Genomic DNA, 19719 nt, shown 5'->3' with positions numbered 1-19719 from the left:
TACATACCCTACATTATTCATCTCATATGCATACGTATATACTGTACTCTATATCATCGACTGCATCCTTATGTAATACATGTATCACATCTCATATGTATATACTGTACTCGATACCATCTACTGTATCTTGCCTATCCTGCTCTGTACCATCACTCATTCATATATCTTTATGTACATATTCTTTATCCCGTTACACTGTGTATAAGACAGTAGTTTTGGAATTGTTAGTTAGATTACTTGTTGGTTATTACTGCATTGTCGGAACTAGAAGCACAAGCATTTCGCTACACTCGCATTAACATCTGCTAACCATGTGTATGTGACAAATAAAATTTGATTTGATTTGAATCAGGCCTTCATAGTCAAATTTCTGCAAAGAAACCACAACTAAAGGTCACCAATAATAAGAAGAGACTTGCTTGGGCCAAGAAACACGAGCAATGGATATTAGACTGGTGAAAATCTGTCCTGTGGCCGGCCTGAAGAGTCCAAATTTGAGATTTTTGGTTCCAACCAAAAATGATGATGATCTCCGCATGTGTAGTTCCCACCGTGAAGCATAGAGGAGGAGGTGTGATCGTGTGGGGGTGCTTTGCTGGTGACGCTGTGGGTGATTTATTTAGAATTCAAGGCGCACTTAACCAGCATGGCTACCACAGCATTCTGCAGCGATACGCCATCCCATCTGGTTTGCGCTTAGTGGGACTATCATTTGTTTTTCAACAGGACAATGAACCAACACACCTCCAGGCTGTGTAAGGGCTATTTGACCAAGAAGGAGAGTGAGGGAGTGCTGCATCAGATGACCTGGCCTCCACAATCACCCGACCTCAACCCAATTGCGTGAAGTAAAAGCAGCCAACAAGTGCTCAGCATATGTGGGAACTCCTTCAAGACGGTTGGAAAAGCATTCCAGGTGAAGCTGGTTGCGAGGATGCCAAGAGTGTGCAAAGCTGTCATCAAGGCAAAGAGTGGCTACTTTGAAGAATCTCAAATATAAAATACTATATGATTTCATGTGTTATTTCATAGTTTTGATGTCTTCACTATTATTCCATTTCTGTAGTTTCCCATGCTTCGCAGTATGTTGGAAACACCCGCTTTAGCTACAGAAAGTCAACATACGAGAATACCCCTAGAGTCTGCGAGAGCGGGGGCGGAAGATGACTCATCGGCTGACAACATGGTAACGACTGGACTGGAAACGACTACGAGTAATGAGAGCACAGCACAAGAGAACACCACAGCAACTGTCACAAGTTCTGCTGCAACAGTGGGCCACAAACAGATGCAGGTATGTGTCTGTGGTTGGAGGAAAGTTACATCACACCATGGGTTGAGGATCCACCAGGGGAAGAAGGGGTGTTTGGGTAAAGAGGGACAGAGAACTCGCATTGATTACTTTCTGCGAAAGCGATCAAATCAGTCGAATGAAGCACAGCAACTGGACGCAAACCATAGTTTGCAGTGAATCAGTACCACTGTCATGGAGGACGTAAACTCAAGCACCGAAGTAGCAACTGAGGTGGAACCAACAACAGGAGTGGAACTCACCCAGCCTCCCAGACCTGCAATCGAGAGGAGACTACCAGGGCACAGAACGTATGTGAAGTGGCCTGGCGCCAGTGAAAAGAAGTTGTGGGAAACAGTGAATACTGACCTTACCTTGACCCTCGAGAAACTTCGAGGCACAGTGGAGAAGAAGTTGGAGAGGATGGGGGACATCATCTATGAGTACGGGACAGAAAGATTTGGAGTGGAAGAGGCAAAAGGCGGGAGAAAGGTTCCAACCCCACCAGTTTCCAGGAGGCAACAAGAAATCAAGCGCCTCGTTCAAGAAAGGCGGCAGCTTAAGAAACAGTGGAAGAAGGCCTCTGAAGTGGAAAAGGAGGGCATAGAGGCACTTCAGGCTGACATCAAAACCCGGTTGGCATCCCTCCATAGAGCAGAGAACCTACGGAAACGCAGAAGGAAGAAAGAACAAACTAGAACTCGATTCTATAAAGAGACCTTCAAGTTCCTTAAAAGTCTCTTCACAAAGGAAAAAAGTGGAGCTCTAAAAACAACAAAGAAAGACCTAGAGGAGCACCTGAGAACAACAAACTTTGACTCAAAGCGACATGAACATCTGGCCATCCCATCAGATATCCCACCCATTGAACCCCCGGAACATCATAGTGAGACCAGCCCTCCGACATGGAAAGAGGTGGAAAACACAGTTCGACGGGCAAGAACAGCATCAGCCCCGGGGCCAAATGGAGTCCCGTACAAAGTGTATAAGAACGCACCAGACATCCTGAGGTTCCTCTGGAGGCTTATGAGAACAGCTTGGCAGAAGAAGATAATACCCAAAGTGTGGCGTAGGGCAGGCGGGGTCCTGATCCCTAAGGAGAAGGATGCAGTGAACATCAGCCAATTCCGCCCAATCTCCTTACTGAATGTCGAGGGTAAAATCTTCTTTAGGGTCATTGCCCAGAGGATGGCCGAGTACCTGCAAAGGAATGCGTACGTCGATACATCTGTACAGAAGGCAGGAATATCAGGGTTCTCTGGCTGCTTGGAACATTCCAGCATGATCTGGCACCAGATCCAAATGGCCAAGGTGGAGAAAAGGGACCTCCATGTAGTCTTCCTCGACCTCGCCAATGCATTTGGCTCTGTGCCCCATGAACTCCTGGGGTCTGCCTTCAGATTTTTCCACATACTGGACACCATCACAAACCTGGTGAAGTCGTACTTCCAGGATCTGCAGTTCTGCTTCACCACCTCATGGCAGTGCCTGAATGTAGGTATAATGGCGGGATGTACCATTTCTTGGAAGGTGGTATGATGCAAGCCTGAAGGACAAAGACCAGGTGCAACAGCTGCACAAAGACATCAGTAGTAGCCTACAGTCCATCGACAACACCCAGCTACCTGGAAAGTTAAAGGCCTGGTGTCTGCAGTTTGGTCTCCTACCCCGGGTGTTGTGGCCCTTAGCACTGTATGAGGTTCCAATCTCAACAGTGGAGAAGATGGAAAGAGGAGTCACAGGCTACTTAAAGAAGTGGCTCGGAGTTCCACGATGCCTTACCACCATAGGCCTCTATGGAGATGGTGTCCTCAAGCTGCCCCTCACCAGTCTAACAGAGGAATTCAAGTGTGCAAAAACCAGGCTCCAGATGACACTGAATGAATCTCGAGACCCAGTGGTGAGCAACAACGCGCCGACCTTGGCAACTGGGCGCAAATGGAGGCCAGGAAAAGCAGTCCAGGAGGCAACAGCAGCCCTCAGACATGCTGACATTGTGGGTCATGTTCAGCAAGGGAGAGGAGGCCTTGGGCTAACTAGCCGTGCTGCTTGGAGTAAGGCCACTGCACCAGAGCGGCGGAAGATGGTAGTGCAGGAAGTACGCCATCAGGAGGAGGCTGCAAGGTGGGCCAAGGCAGTCTCTCTTGCCAAACAGGGACAGTGGACTCGATGAGACAGTGTGGAGAAGAGGAAGATCAGCTGGAAGGATCTGTGGGCCATGGAAGCGAGGTGGTTGAGCTTTTCCATCAGAGCAACATATGACGTCCTTCCAACACCAGTTAATCTTCACCAATGGTATGGTGAAGATCCGGACTGTGCCCTCTGTTCCATGCCAGCCAACCTCAGGCACATTCTCACAGGGTGTAAAACAAGCCTCACCCAAGGACGCTACACTTGGTGTCACAACCAAGTCCTTAAAAACCTTGCGCCTGCCCTGGAGGACAAGCGAGCTGCCACCAACTCCCTACCACCCACAGCAGCATCACACTCCTTACGGACAAACTTTGTCCGCGAAGGGGCTAAACCACCGAAGAGCGGCTCTAAACTATTAGAGCGAGACCAGCTGTGCTTGGCCCGCAACTGGAAAATGCTAGCTGACATTGGCCAGCAACTTGTTTCCTCCGGAGATCGCAACCACCACCCTAAGACCTGACATGGTGCTCTGGTCCCGTTCGCTCAATAAGGTCTTCATCATTGAGCTCACAGTACCCTGGGAGGACTCAGTAGATGAGGCTTATGAGCGAAAACATCTGCGCTATGCTGATCTAGCTGCCGAAGCACGGCATCGTGGCTGAAACACAGAAGTCCGACCAGTGGAGGTGGGCTGCAGAGGTTTTGTGGCAACATCTACAACCAGACTGCTTAGAGACCTGGGAATTAAGGGCCAGAGCCAGCGTTCGGCAATCAAAGCTGTATCGGAGGCGGCAGAAGGCAGCAGTCAGTGGCTCTGGATGAAGAGGAAAAACCCCAGCAGGGCCCCGAAGTGAGAGGGCCAGGAGGTATGCGGTCAACAATGCTTGACTCAGGGAGGAGGACGCCCCTGCCATGCATAGTCCCATGGGATGTTGGCTATCAACAACAAGGCAACTCCTATGACTAATTGGGAATGGGACGCAAGCGTAGGATTCATCACCCTGTCGCTGGCCGCCTTTGGGGAGGGTGTATAGTGTGAAAGGCCGAAACACCCATGGAACCAAAGGTACACTACTGACGATGCGCTCCCCAAATTTCACCACGCTCACTGTTCATTAACTCTTGGAAGTGCTTGCACAAAGGATAGTAACATCTCATCCTGTGTTCTTGGAATCTACAGTGTAAAAAATAGTAAAAATTAAGAAAAACCCTTGAATGAGTAGGTGTGTCCAAACTTTTGACTGGTACTGTATATATATTTGTTACTGCTCGACCTAAAACAATGTTGGTTGACCAACAGCCTAACAAGCAAACAATCGACCAGTCAACTAATTGGGGTCAGCCCTAAGGCTATCTATCTATGGTTTGACATGTTATGCCCAATGTGCTCAGTTTTCCACCTCAAAATACCAGAAAATTGCCAAAAAGAGTAGAACCAGCTCACCTACACTATGATTTGAATATTATATGTTCAGTGTTTTAGATAATTTTTTTAAAGGATTTGTTTCAATTTTTGGAGTTAAGTGGATTCAAATCTTCTTAGAAGTCGGAAAAACATGACGAGGGACAAAATGCTGCTTTATTCATATAAAAAATCTCAATTTATTGAATGTTTCATGTGATCTATTTTAGTCAGGAATTCATTTAATATAACAGGCTTTTAAAGTTCAATATTGGTGCAAAATTTCTACCTAAAATATCAGGGGTGCAAAATGTACCCTATTTGTGGAACGACCCAGCTATTATAGTATGATTTGTTATTGTGTGCATTTTGGCACTGCTTGTAACTCTCTCCCTTTCCCCCCGACCGCCCAGATCATCAGTGAGGACAACTTCCGTCAACTGGAAAAGATAAAGACCATCGGTAGTACCTACATGGCTGCCTCTGGCCTCAACGACTCTACCTACGACCGCGAGGGACGATCACACATCCTGGCTCTGGCAGACTATGCTATGAGACTCAGGGAACAGATGAAGTACATCAACGAACACTCCTTCAATAACTTCCAGATGAAGATAGGTGAGTCCCTGGACCTATAGTAGCGATGGGGGTGGGGTGGGATGGTAGTAGTAGTATTAGGAGTAGGACTAGCCATGAGACTCGGGGAACAGATGAAGTACACCTACAAACACTCCTTCAATAACTTCCAGATGAAGATAGTTGAGTCCCTGGACCTATAGTAGAGATGGGGGTGGAGTGGGAAGGTAGTAGTAGTATTAGGAGTAGGACTAGCCATGAGACTCAGGGAACAGATGACGTACACCTACAAACACTCATTCAATAACTTCCAGGTGAAGATAGGTGAGTCCCTGGACCTATAGTAGAGATGGGGGTGTGGTGGGAAGGTAGTAGTAGTATTAGGAGTAGGACTAGCCATGAGACTCAGGGAACAGATGACGTACACCTACAAACACTCATTCAATAACTTCCAGGTGAAGATAGGTGAGTCCCTGGACTTATAGTAGAGATGGGGGTGGAGTGGGAAGGTAGTAGTAGTATTAGGAGTAGGACTAGCCATCAGACTCAGGGAACAGATGAAGTACATCAACGAACACTCCTTCAATAACTTCCAGATGAAGATAGGTGAGTCCCTGGACCTATAGTAGAGATGGGGGTGGGGTGGGATGGTAGTAGTAGTATTAGGAGTAGGACTAGCCATGAGACTCGGGGAACAGATGAAGTACACCTACAAACACTCCTTCAATAACTTCCAGATGAAGTGGTATTACATGTGTGGTAAAGTGTCCCTTTGTAAAGACAACACACAGAGTAAGATTCAATTCTGGTTAGGGCTGCAGTAGTCTATCATTAGTTGACTATTTGAATCAGATATGTTGTACTGGAACAAAAGCCGGCACATGTTGCAGGCATCTAGGACAAAATGTACAGGTTTACTTCTCGATGGGTGAAGTGGTGCAATGTTGACTGTGTCTTGTTTCCTCATGCAGGTCTCAACATGGGTCCAGTGGTGGCAGGGGTGATTGGGGCCAAGAAGCCCCAGTATGACATCTGGGGGAACACTGTCAACGTGGCCAGTCGTATGGACAGCACAGGAGTCCCAGACTGCATACAGGTAGATACACCTACTTTGCCTGCTTTTAAGAATTACTGTACATATCTTTGGTATCCACTGTATGTTAGACATGTCATTGAGAGTCATACAATGTTCACCCATTTAAAACGTATTTAAATGCTATATTGATCTGTCAATGTAATTCATTGGATGATGGACCCCTTTTGCTGCTATAATAGCCTCCACTCTTCTGGGAAGGCTTTCCTCTAGATCAGGGGTGTCAAAGTCAAATGGACGGAGGGCCAAATAAAAAAATCAGCTACAAGACGAGGGCCGGACTGTTCGAATGTTCATTGAAAATTTTTTAAATGACGCATATAGTCTAGTGAACCTAATTGAACCTACTGAAAACCTAACAAATATATTACAATATGATCAGATAAATAAAGCAATATTTTCTTATGGCTCTGTCAGTAATCTTTAATTTTCAACAGACACAAAAGACAAATTTCCTTTATATAAATATCCCCATAACATGAACATTAAATGAAAGAAACCGGTATTCAAGGCACCATCAGTAGACTATATTTTCTATTTTAGCAAAAGTGGGCTAAATTTACTTCAAAGAAAAAACAATAATAGCAATTTTCTATCATCCACTCAACTGAAATATTTTTAAAATATAATTGGATTGAAATACAAAAAAATAAAGTGCAAAAATCTATTAATCAAAAACAACACTTTGTTTAAGGAGAAGTAACATGCAGTGAAAACAAATATTAAATTTTAACTTTTAAACTTGAACTGAGTAAAAACTCTAAATATGTGATTGCACAGTAATGTTCACTTGTTTGAGGTTGAGGGTGATACTTGGTGGTGTCCCATCTTTTCCACAAGTTCATCAATGTTCGGGGTAAGGCTCTGAGCTGAAGAAATCCTCAGAATTGAGTGGAGGTGTTCAGCAGTAAGTCGACTTCTGTGTGATGTTTTGTTCAGGTTCATCAAAGAAAACAGTTGTTCACACAGGTATGTGCTGCCAAACATAGACAACGTTTGAGCAGCCTGGATGCGCAGCTGGGGCATTGTGCCGGGGAGGAAACGGGCGAACTCCGCAGCACCCACTGCCGCATATTTTGCCCTCAGTGCATCATTGCATTGGAGGTCAATCAACTCCATTTGGAGGTTTGGTGGTGAGCTTTCCACGTCAACAGCAAATGGGTTACCGAGCAGTTCCAACCTGCTTTTTGTGCTTCAAAGTCAGCAAATCGGCGCCGAAAGTCAGCGGCAAGCATACCTATTTTATCAGCCAACTGTGTGCTCGGGAACGCACTGGTAGAGAGCTTCTCTTTCATGGTCTGGCAGCTGGGAAAGTGGCTCAAATTTTCTTTCCGCATCTGCGTCTCCCACAGAGTCAGTTTGGTTTTAAATGCCTTCACTGTACTGTACATATCAGAGATGACACGATCCCGACCCTGCAGCTGCAAGTTTATTGCATTCAGATGACTCGTAATGTCACACAGAAAAGCCATTTCACACAGAAACATTTCGTCTCGGAGTTGTGTTGTGTCTTTCCCTTTGCTGTCCAAGAACAGACAAATCTCCTCACGAAGCTCGAAACATCTTTGAAGCACCTTTCCTGGCTTAGCCATCGCACCTCTGTGTGATAAGGCAAATCACCATGCTCCGTTTCTAACTCCGTCAGAAATGCCTTGAACTGGCGGTGATTCAAACCTTTGGCTCTGATAAAGTTAACTGTGCGCGTGATGATGCTCATTACATGCTCCATTTTCAAGGCTTTACCGCACAACGCTTCCTGGTGTATGATACAATGATAAGCTGTCAGCTCACCTGTCGCGTTTTCCTCTTGCATCTTTTCCCGTATCTTCGCCACCAGTCCGCTCCTGTGTCCACACATCGCAGGTGCTCCGTCGGTTGTCAAACCCACAAGTTTTTCCCAAGGCAGCTCCATCTCATTTACACATCTTGACACCTCTTCATACAAATCATGCCCCGTAGTTGTGCCATGCATAGGACGTAAAGCCAAAAACTCCTCTGTCACGCTTAGGTTGGAGTCCACTCCGCGGATGAAAATTGACAACTGGGCAATGTCAGAAATGTCGGTGCTCTCATCCACAGCCAAGGAATATGCAATAAAATCTTTTCCCTTTTTCACAAGCTGCTCTTTTAGATTGATGGACAACTGGTCTACTCTCTCGGCAATGGTGTTTCTGCTCAGACTCACATTTAAAAAGAGTTGCCTTTTTCTGGGCAAACTTCGTCACAAACTTTAATCATGCAGTTTTTGATGAAATCCCCCTCCGTAAATGGCCGGGCTGATTTAGCGATCTCTTCTGCCAAAATAAAACTGGCCTTGACAGCAGCCTGGCCTTGTGATTTGGCTTTTTTGAACAGAGCCTGTCGAGATTTGAGGCCTCGTTTTAATTCCTCTGCCTTTTGTAGCCTTTGTTCCATGTCCATATTCTTGTTTTTGTCCGCGTGTTTCGTTTCATAATGTCGTCTCAGATTATACTCTTTCAGTACCGCCACACTTTCTCCACACAGAAGACACACAGGTTTTCCAGCTACCTTCGTGAACATATACTCCGACTCCCACCTTGTTTGAAACCCCCGGTTCTCAGTATCCACCTTCCGTTTTGCCATTTTTGATGGGTATCTGAAAGTTAATTTTACTGTGATGCTGACGACTGATGTGCCAATAAATATTGAAATGAAGCAGCCTACTGCTCGGTGCGTCACCTTTGCATTGTGGGAAATGTAGTATTGGTGCGTGTAAAAGATCTGCGGGCTGCCGGCTTGCTGCGGGCCGGTTCTAATAATAAATCAAGATCATCCCAGGGGCCGTAAAAAACCTTCTTGCGGGCCGGATGTGGCCCGCGGGCCTTGACTCTGACATATGTGCTCTAGATGTTGGAACATTGGGGAACCTGCTTCCATTCAGCCACAAGAGCATTAGTGAGGTCGGGCACCGATGTTGGGCGATTAGGCCTGGCTCTCAGTCGGCATTCCAATTCATCACAAAGGTGTTCGATGTGGTTGAGGTCAGGGCTCTGTGCGGGCCAATCAAGGTCTTCCACACTGATCTCGACAAACTATTTCTGCTGTATGCTAGAGCGTTAAGATTTCCCTTCACTGGAACTAAGGGGCCTAGCCCGAACCAGAAAAAACAGCCCCAGACCGTTATCCACCAGACTTTACAGTTGGCACTATGCATTCGACAGGTAGCATTCTCCTGTCATCCGCCAAACCCAGATTCGTCCATCGGGACTGCCAGATGGTGAAGCGTGATTTATCACTCCAGAGAACATGTTTCCACTGCTCCAGAGTCCAATGGCGGTTAGCTTTACACCACTCCAGCCGAAGCTTGGCCTTGCGCATGGTGATCTTAGGCTTGTGTGCAGCTGCTCAGCCATGGAAACCCATTTCATGAAGCTCCCGACAAACAGTTCTTGTGCTGGTGTTGCTTCCAGAGGCGGTTTGGAACTTGGTAGTGAGTGTTGCAACCGAGGTCAGGCAAAACATTTTTTACGCGCTTCAGCACTTGATGGTCCCGTTCTGTGAGCTTGGGGCCTACCACTTTGCGGCTGAGCAGTTGTTGCTCCTAGACGTTTCCACTTCCCAGTAACAGCACTTACAGTTGACCAGGGCAGCTCTAGCAGGGCATAGATTGGACTAACTCAAATAAAATAAAATAAAATAAAATGTATTTATATAGCCCTTCGTACATCAGCTGATATCTCAAAGTGCTGTACAGAAACCCAGCCTAAAACCCCAAACAGCAAGCAATGCAGGTGTAGAAGCACGGTGGCTAGGAAAAACTCCCTAGAAAGGCCAAAACCTAGAGAGGAACCAGGCTATGTGGGTTGGCCAGTCCTCTTCTGACTGTGCCGGGTGGAGATTATAACAGAACATGGCCAAGATGTTCAAATGTTCATAAATGACCAGCATGGTCGAATAATAATAAGGCAGAACAGTTGAAACTGGAGCAGCAGCACAGTCAGGTGGACTGGGGACAGCAAGGAGTCATCATGTCAGGTAGTCCTGGGGCACGGTCCTAGGGCTCAGGTCCTCCGAGAGAGAGAAAGAAAGAGAGAATTAGAGAGAGCATATGTGGGGTGGCCAGTCCTCTTCTGGCTGTGCCGGGTGGAGATTATAACAGAACATGGCCAAGAAGTTTAAATGTTCATAAATGACCAGCATGGTCGAATAATAGTAAGGCAGAACAGTTGAAACTGGAGCAGCAGCATGGCCAGGTGGACTGGGGACAGCAAGGAGTCATCATGTCAGGTAGTCCTGGGGCATGGTCCTAGGGCTCAGGTCAGTTGAAACTGGAGCAGCAGCATGACCAGGTGGACTGAGGACAGCAAGGAGTCATCATGTCAGGTAGTCCTGGGGCATGGTCCTAGGGCTCAGGTCAGTTGAAACTGGAGCAGCAGCATGACCAGGTGGACTGAGGACAGCAAGGAGTCATCATGTCAGGTAGTCCTGGGGCATGGTCCTAGGGCTCAGGTCCTCCGAGAGAGAGAAAGAAAGAGAGAAGGAGAGAATTAGAGAACGCACACTTAGATTCACACAGGACACCGAATAGGATGGGAGAAGTACTCCAGATATAACAAACTGACCCTAGCCCCCCGACACATAAACTACTGCAGCATAAATACTGGAGGCTGAGACAGGAGGGGTCAGGAGACACTGTGGCCCCATCCGAGGACACCCCCGGACAGGGCCAAACAGGAAGGATATAACCCCACCCACTTTGCCAAAGCACAGCCCCCACACCACTAGAGGGATATCTTCAACCACCAACTTACCATCCTGAGACAAGGCTGAGTATAGCCCACAAAGATCTCCGCCACGGCACAACCCAAGGGGGGGGCGCCAACCCAGACAGGATGACCACAACAGTGAATCAACCCACTCAGGTGACGCACCCCCTCCAGGGACGGCATGAGAGAGCCCCAGTAAGCCAGTGACTCAGCCCCTGTAATAGGGTTAGAGGCAGAGAGTCCCAGTGGAAAGAGGGGAACCGGCCAGGCAGAGACAGCAAGGGCGGTTCGTTGCTCCAGAGCCTTTCCGTTCACCTTCCCACTCCTGGGCCAGACTACACTCAATCATATGACCCACTGAAGAGATGAGTCTTCAGTAAAGACTTAAAGGTTGAGACCGAGTTTGCGTCTCTGACATGGGTAGGCAGACCGTTCCATAAAAATGGAGCTCTATAGGAGAAAGCCCTGCCTCCAGCTGTTTGCATAGAAATTCTAGGGACAATTAGGAGGCCTGCGTCTTGGGACCGTAGCGTACGTGTAGGTATGTACGGCAGGACCAAATCAGAGAGATAGGTAGGAGCAAGCCCATGTAATGCTTTGTAGGTTAGCAGTAAAACCTTGAAATCAGCCCTTGCTTTGACAGGAAGCCAGTGTAGAGAGGCTAGCACTGGAGTAATATGATCAAATTTTTTGGTTCTAGTCAGGATTCTAGCAGCCGTATTTAGCACTAACTGAAGTTTATTTAGTGCTTTATCCGGGTAGCCGGAAAGTAGAGCATTGCAGTAGTCTAACCTAGAAGTGACAAAAGCATGGATTCATTTTTCTGCATCATTTTTGGACAGAAAGTTTCAGATTTTTGCAATGTTACGTAGATGGAAAAAAGCTGTCCTCGAAATGGTCTTGATATGTTCTTCAAAAGAGAGATCAGGGTCCAGAGTAACGCCGAGGTCCTTCACAGTTTTATTTGAGACGACTGTACAACCATTAAGATTAATTGTCAGATTCAACAGAAGATCTCTTTGTTTCTTGGGACCTAGAACAAGCATCTCTGTTTTGTCCGAGTTTAATAGTAGAAAGTTTGCAGCCATCCACTTCCTTATGTCTGAAACACATGCTTCTAGCGAGGGCAATTTTGGGGCTTCACCATGTTTCATTGAAATGTACAGCTGTGTGTCATCCACATAGCAGTGAAAGTTAACATTTATGTTTTCGAATAACATCCCCAAGAGGTAAAATATATAGTGAAAACAAAAGTGGTCCTAAAACGGAACCTTGAGGAACACCGAAATTTACAGTTGATTTGTCAGAGGACAAACCATTCACAGAGACAAACTGATATCTTTCCGACAGATAAGATCTAAACCAGGCCAGAACATGTCCGTGTAGACCAATTTGGGTTTCCAATCTCTCCAAAAGAATGTGGTGATCGATGGTATCAAAAGCAGCACTAAGGTCTAGGAGCACGAGGACAGATGCAGAGCCTCGGTCCAATGCCATTAAAATGTCATTTACCACCTTCACAAGTGCCGTCTCAGTGCTATGATGGGGTCTAAAACCAGACTGAAGCATTTCGTATACATTGTTTGTCTTCAGGAAGGCAGTGAGTTGCTGCGCAACAGCCTTCTCTAAAATTTTTGAGAGGAATGGAAGATTCGATACAGGCCGATAGTTTTTTATATTTTCTGGGTCAAGGTTTGGCTTTTTCAAGAGAGGCTTTATTACTGCCACTTTTAGTGAGTTTGGTACACATCCAGTGGATAGAGAGCCGTTTATTATGTTCAACATAGGAGGGCCAAGCACAGGAAGCAGCTCTATCAGTAGTTTAGTTGGAATAGGGTCCAGTATGCAGCTTGAAGGTTTAGAGGCCATTATTATTTTCATCATTGTGTCAAGAGATATAGTACTAAAACACTTGAGCATCTCTCTTGATCCTAGGTCCTGGCAGAGTTGTGCAGACTCAGGACAACTGAGGTTTGGAGGAATACGCAGGTTTAAAGAGGAGTCCGTAATTTGCTTTCTAATAATCATAATCTTTTCCTCAAAGAAGTTCATGAATTTATCACTGCTAAAGTGAAAGTCATCCTCTCTTGGGGAATGCTGCTTTTTAGTTAGCTTTGCGACAGTATCAAAAATAAATTTCGGATTGTTCTTATTTTCCTTAATTAAGTTAGAAAAATAGGATGATCGAGCAGCAGTAAGGGCTCTTCGGTACTGCACGGTACTGTCTTTCCAAGCTAGTCGGAAGACTTCCAGTTTGGTGTGGCGCCATTTCCGTTCCAATTTTCTGGAAGCTTGCTTCAGAGCTCGGATATTTTCTGTGTACCAGGGAGCTAGTTTCTTATGAGAAATGTTTTTAGTTTTTAGGGGTGCAACTGCATCTAGGGTATTGCGCAAGGTTAAATTGAGATCCTCAGTTAGGTGGTTAACTGATTTTTGTCCTCTGGCGTCCTTGGGTAGGCAGAGGGAGTCTGGAAGGGCATCAAGGAATCTTTGTGTTGTCTGTGAATTTATAGCACGACTTTTGATGTTCCTTGGTTGGGGCCTGAGCAGATTATTTGTTGCAATTGCAAACGTAATAAAATGGTGGTCCGATAGTGCAGGATTATGAGGAAAAACATAAACTAACTGACTTGTTGGATAGGTGGCATCCTATGATGGTGCTACGTTGAAAGTCACTGAGATCTTCAGTAAGGCCATTGTACTGCCAGTGTTTGTCTATGGAGACTGCATGGCTGTGTACTCGATTTTATACACCTGTCAGCAATGGGTGTGGCTGAAATAGATGAATCCACTCATTTGAATGGGTGTCCACATAGTTTTGTATATATAGTAAATTATGAACTCAATATAGCAATATAGATTGTGTCCCCTCCGTCCTCTATGATCGGTGCTGCCACCTGCTGTATATAAAACCCTACTGCTGCGCAGTATTTTGCAACTATGATTTATTACAAGGAACAAGAATTGTAACCAGATACCAAGTTCTCCACTTCAACTATCGCTACAATGGTCATCATATACTTTTCCTTCCACAGTGTAGTGCCTTGATCATCCTAGATAGAACAGAAAACAATAGGATAGTTGCTGTGTAGCTGTGGCTGAGGAGGTGGAGTGTCTCTGTGTCGAATGACACGTGCACACACACACTTACGTGTCCTTGTGTTGTCTTTTCCCAGGTGACCACAGACCTGTACCATGTCCTGGTAAACAAAGGCTACCAGCTGGACCACAGAGGCCTGGTCAAGGTGAAGGGTAAAGGAGAGATGACCACCTACTTCCTGACCAGCGGTCCCAATGGTACCAAGGGGAGTTAACGGATGGCCACGGGACTACCGCTGGCTGCTAATACATGAAGAGGAGAGAGATGGAGAGGGGGAGAGAGCGGGATAGGGGGGAGTGAGTGTGTAAGAAAACGCTGGCTGCTAATACATGAAGAGGAGAGAGATGGAGAGGGGGAGAGAGCGGGATAGGGGGGAGTGAGTGTGTAAGAAAAGAGAGCGAGAGGAGGGAGAGAGAGAGATGAGAAAAAAAGGGAACAGTTCAAAGCCCTGAAGGAAATGTGTTTTGTGTGTGTGTGTGTGTGTGTGTGTGTGTGTGCAATCATGTATTCTTATACACACTACTTTAGGTTTGGGTCTCAAATGGCTCCCTGTATAGGCCTTAAGGGCCCTGGTTAAAATTAGTGCACTGTATAGGGAATACGGTGCCAAATGTGACGCAAACCAGGTATTTTGTTCTCACTTCAAGGCTTTTGACACGAAGCTACTTGAAAGATATAATGAGCGAATTATAGTGAAGACCTATTGCCTTAGAAGGAAATTACTGAACAAAAGGCTATATTTGTTTTGTTGTGAGCTACACAACAAATACTTCACATCCGGAGCTATTATTTATTTTTCACTGAAATGGATGAATTTTTTTGTTGTCATGATGACCTTGTAACAAAAGCTACATATGTATTATATGAAATATTCAAGGATGAGAAGGATGACAATGACCAAAGAACAAATGTTTTATTATGAGGGACTGACTCTACACACATCAACCTATTTCTGTTTGAAATGACTGCAGAAGGAACAACTGAAATGACTGCGGATCGAACAACCGCAAACCTGTTGTTTTTTCAGCTTTTTCTTTCTTAGTCACTTTTGACAACAAGGGCCACGGAAAACAACGTCATTGTCTTTGATAGTGGCGAATACATTATTGTTTTTGACTTTGATATGCTTGCTAATACGTAAAGAGAGCTGAGAAATCTTGTATTTGATTGTGCACTGTGAACGAAGACAGACCACACACACGCAGAGCAGCCTTGGACTGGATTTCTGTGTTCCTTTCAGGGCCTCTATTGTGTGCAGGATAATTCTAGTCCACATAAGGGTGTGGTTTCTCTTTCCTATGTAACATCAATGACATTCCCTCTCTAGATGTATTTTTTTTTTGGTACAAGCCAAAACAGAAACTTTAGTGACGGACAAACAAACAACTGCATCGCTACCATGGTACCGGAGTGAGTGTTTTCATTGCTGTGAGATGTTTTATATGAAATAAGTGTGTGCGTGTGTATGCTGTTCTTTATCTTTAAAGGGGCATAATTTTTCACTGTGAGGTTTTTAAAGATTCTGTATGACAAGTGGGTTTGCTTCCCAAATGGCACCCTAGTCCCTATGTAGTGCACTACTTTTGTCGGGCCCTGGTCAAAAGTAGTGCACTACATAGGGAATAGGGTGCCATTTTAGACGCACACGTGCCAAATTGATGCTGCAAAGGCTTACGCGTGTAGTTTTTATATATTATACTTTTGGAGTTGTGTGTTCATTCCTGATTTTATGTTTGTTGATTTTATTTAAATCACCTTTACTTCATGCCTTTTATTTTACTGTGAATATGATCACAATTCCATTCCAACCAATAATGTCTAAAAACCCACAAATTGATTTTGGATTGTGTTTAAAGGAGATGGTTATCCACACACGGTGGGCCTATAGCCTACAGTACAACATGCACAGGAGAATACACAAAAGTTATCTGGTTGAACACTAGCTGTTAACTTGAAATAAGAGGTACATATAATGGCAGTATCTGTACTCCATAGTATTTGACACCATCCGATAGTATTGGTATTTGGCACATAGATGCTCTTTACCCCCCAAAGGAGTAGTTGAAACTCATCTTATGAATGTACAAAATATTACTGTATGTCTATGGTGAAACTACTACTTATTATTATTTTTGTGGTACAAACATCATCTGGCTTGTATTTGAAAGAAATGACCAGAAAACTAGTTTTAATGGTGCCAATACAGGCTCCCAGATCAGGACAGGGACGTGGAAAGAGCTACTTCTGTATAATGTGAAGTACTATTGCTGTTGAATAGAAATGAAGGTTTATGTCCCTTGATCCCACTTATCCCCCTAATACTGAGGCTCACTGTACTGAACCAGGGAGTAGGTTACAGTATGTAGGCCCTACCGTGGTGACTTGTGGTCTCTGGCTATCTATCTTCTTCCATCGACCTATGTCATGTTCATTAGGAACGGAAGAAAATAAGTGAAACAGGGAGGTACTACAGTACCTGAACTTGTCAAATAAGAAATGGCTTGTTTAGGTTTTTCGTGGGCAAAACGGATTCCTACTGTGAACAGGAGCCTAATGAACACGAGAGAGCCTGCTGATCCTGAGCAACCTGTGTGTAGGAAGGAATGGATCTCTGATTGAAGTTGTTTTGTTACCCATTTTTTTCATCCTTTTCCCATTAGTTTCTTACTGTATTTGAGTTGAAAGGCCAACAAAATACTGTTTGTTTGTTTTTCCATTCCAAAAATAACAATATAGCAGAATTTAAGAAATTAAATGGTTTGATTTCCCCTTAAAACGAAATCAATACATTACTGTTTTGTGTTATTGATGATCATTTATTTATTATAATGTTACTATTCAGTGTCTTCCCCTAATCAATGTGCAATCTAGGCCTGTGTTTTTTTTCTGCTGTTTCATTGCAATGCACATTTTATTAAAAGAATACGTTGGATACGCTATTGGTAATGTCATGTTCATAATAATGGGTACCATGCCTTAAATCGCCCCTATACCTATGTAACTATACAGTAATAATAACTGCAGTAACAAGACTATAGATGTATAGGAATTTCTATGTAAATAGATTGGTTTTAGGATGGGAGTTAGCCTCGTTCCACAATCCTGATCCCATGAGCTAACATTCTGTTTCGCTATATGGATTAAATGACAAGTTCACTTTCCTTTTCTTTTTTTTACCAATCTGTGTTTTGGATGTAAATGGGGAAGTCTATCGCTGGTGGGCTAGTCGACACTTCGATGTTGATTATGGCAGCCCCCCCGCACCTCTCTGATTCAGAGGGGTTGGGTTAAATGCGGAAAACACATTTCAGTTGAATGCATTCAGTTGTACAACTGACTAGGAATCCCCATTTCCCTTTTATTTCCCTTTAACATTTGATATACATCCAAAATACCGATTTGGTTCAACAAAAAAAAGTCCCTTAAGTGAAACTAAATGAGCGCACAGTGGTCAGGATGGTGGATAAGGGTCAGTAGGGTTGGAAGTCAATTCCATTTCAATTCCAGTCAATTCAGGAAGTATACTGAAAATCCAATTCCAATTATCTTCAATGCTTTTCAAGGAGGAAAATGTGGAATTATAATTAAGGTTTACTCTCTAAATTCACTGGAATTTAAATGGAATTGACCCCAACCCTGGAGACTAGATGTGAGTAGGCCTAAAGGTATAGTGTAGACCTAGGTACACGACATGGTCAAAAGTATGTGCTTGTCGGACATCTCATTCCAAAATCATGGGCATTAATATGGAGTTGGTCCCCCTTTGCTGCGACAACAGCCTCCACTCTTCTGGGAAGGCTTTCCACTAGATGTTGGAACATTCGTAGCGTTAAGATTTCCCTTCCCTGGAACTAAGGGGCCTAACCTGAATCATGAAGAACAGCCTCAGACCGTTTATTCCTCCTCCACCAAACTTTACAATTGGCAATATGCATTTAAGGCACAAAGCGTTCCCCTGGCATCCGCCAAACTCCGATTAGTCTGTCGGACTGCCAGATGGTGAAGCGTGATTCGTCATTCCAGAGAACGCGTTTCCACTGCTCTAGAGTCCAATGGCGGTGAGCTTTACACCACTCCAGCCGACGCTTGGCATTGCGCATTGTGATCTTAGGCTTGTGTGCAGCTGCTCGGCCATGGAAACCCATTTCATGAAGCTCCTGACGAACAGTTCTTGTGCTGACGTTGCTTCCAGAGGCAGTTTGCGACTCGGTAGTGAGCGTTGCAACTGAGGACAGACTATTTTTAAACGCTTCAGCACTCGGCGGTCCTGTTCTGTGAGCTTGTGTGGTTTACCACTTTGCAGCTGAGCGTTTTTGCTCCTAGACATTTACACTTCACAATAACAGCACTTACAGTTATCCGGGGCAGCTCTAGCAGGGCAGAAATTTGATGAACTGACTTGTTGGAAAGGTGGCATCCTATGATGGTGCTGTATGTTGAAAGTCACTGTGCTCTTCAGTAAGGCCATTCTACTGCCAATGTTTGTCTATGGAGAATTGCATGGCTGTGTGCTCGATTTTACACACTTGCCAGCAATGGGTGTGGCTGAAGTAGCCAAATCCAATCATTTTAAGTGGTGTCCACATACCTTTGTATATATAATGTATGTTCTTTATTTCTCAACCATAGACTTAGTTAGACGACACATCTTTCTATCTTTCCCATTATTGCATCTTTGAGGGCATGGGCAGCGCCATTGAGATTATCTCCATTTTGAAGTAGTCAATTTCTACTACTTCAATGATTTGGTTAACAAACGGAAAGGGTGCATACTACCACCGGGAGTGTGTTTGAATTATTCAGACCCCTTTACTTTTCCCATATTTTGTTATGTTACAGCCTTATTCTAAAAGGGGAAAGAAATCCTCGTCAAACTACACACAATACCCCATAATGACAAAGCGAAAACAGGTTTTTAGAAATGTTTGCAAATGTATTAAAAATACAAAATAAACAGATACCTTATTTACATAAGTATTCAGACCCTTTGCTATGAGACTCGAAAGCCACCCGGCCAAACTGAGCGATCGGAGGAGAAGGGCCTTGGTCAGGGAGATGACCAATAACCCGATAGTCAATCTGACAGAGCTCCAGAGTTCCTATGTTGAGATGGGACAGCCTTCAAAAAGGACAACCATCTCTGCAGCTCTCCACCAATCAGGCCTTTATGGTAGAGTGGCCAGACGGAAGCCCCTCCTCTGTAAAAGGCACATGACAGCCCGCTTGGAGTTTGCCAAGAGGCACCTAAAGAACTCTATGACCATGAGAAACAATATTCTATGGTCTGATGAAACCAAGATTGAACTCTTTAGCCTTGATGCCAAGCGTCACATCTTGAGGAAACCTGGCACCATCCCTATGGTGAAGCATGGTCGTGGCAGCATCATACTGTGG

The 19719-nt window shown here is 44.8% G+C and overlaps 1 protein-coding gene across 1 annotated transcript in view; it reads left to right on the top strand.

Moving 5' to 3' along the window:
• Positions 1-17262, top strand: part of LOC115102673 (adenylate cyclase type 6-like) — an 87385-nt gene extending 70123 nt beyond the window's left edge. Inside the window, exons 21-23 of the mRNA XM_029622855.2 lie at positions 5243-5447; positions 6377-6501; positions 14402-17262. Coding sequence (XP_029478715.1) covers positions 5243-5447; positions 6377-6501; positions 14402-14539 — 468 coding nt within the window. The 3' untranslated portion in view covers positions 14540-17262. The remainder of the gene's footprint in view (positions 1-5242; positions 5448-6376; positions 6502-14401) is intronic.
• The last annotated feature ends 2457 nt before the right edge of the window (positions 17263-19719 follow it).

The sequence above is a fragment of the Oncorhynchus nerka genome, linkage group LG20, assembly GCF_034236695.1.
Source record: "Oncorhynchus nerka isolate Pitt River linkage group LG20, Oner_Uvic_2.0, whole genome shotgun sequence".
Lineage (NCBI taxonomy): Eukaryota > Metazoa > Chordata > Actinopteri > Salmoniformes > Salmonidae > Oncorhynchus > Oncorhynchus nerka.
The sequence above is the reverse complement of the archived record's forward strand: the minus strand, read 5'-3'. Positions and strand labels throughout refer to the sequence as shown.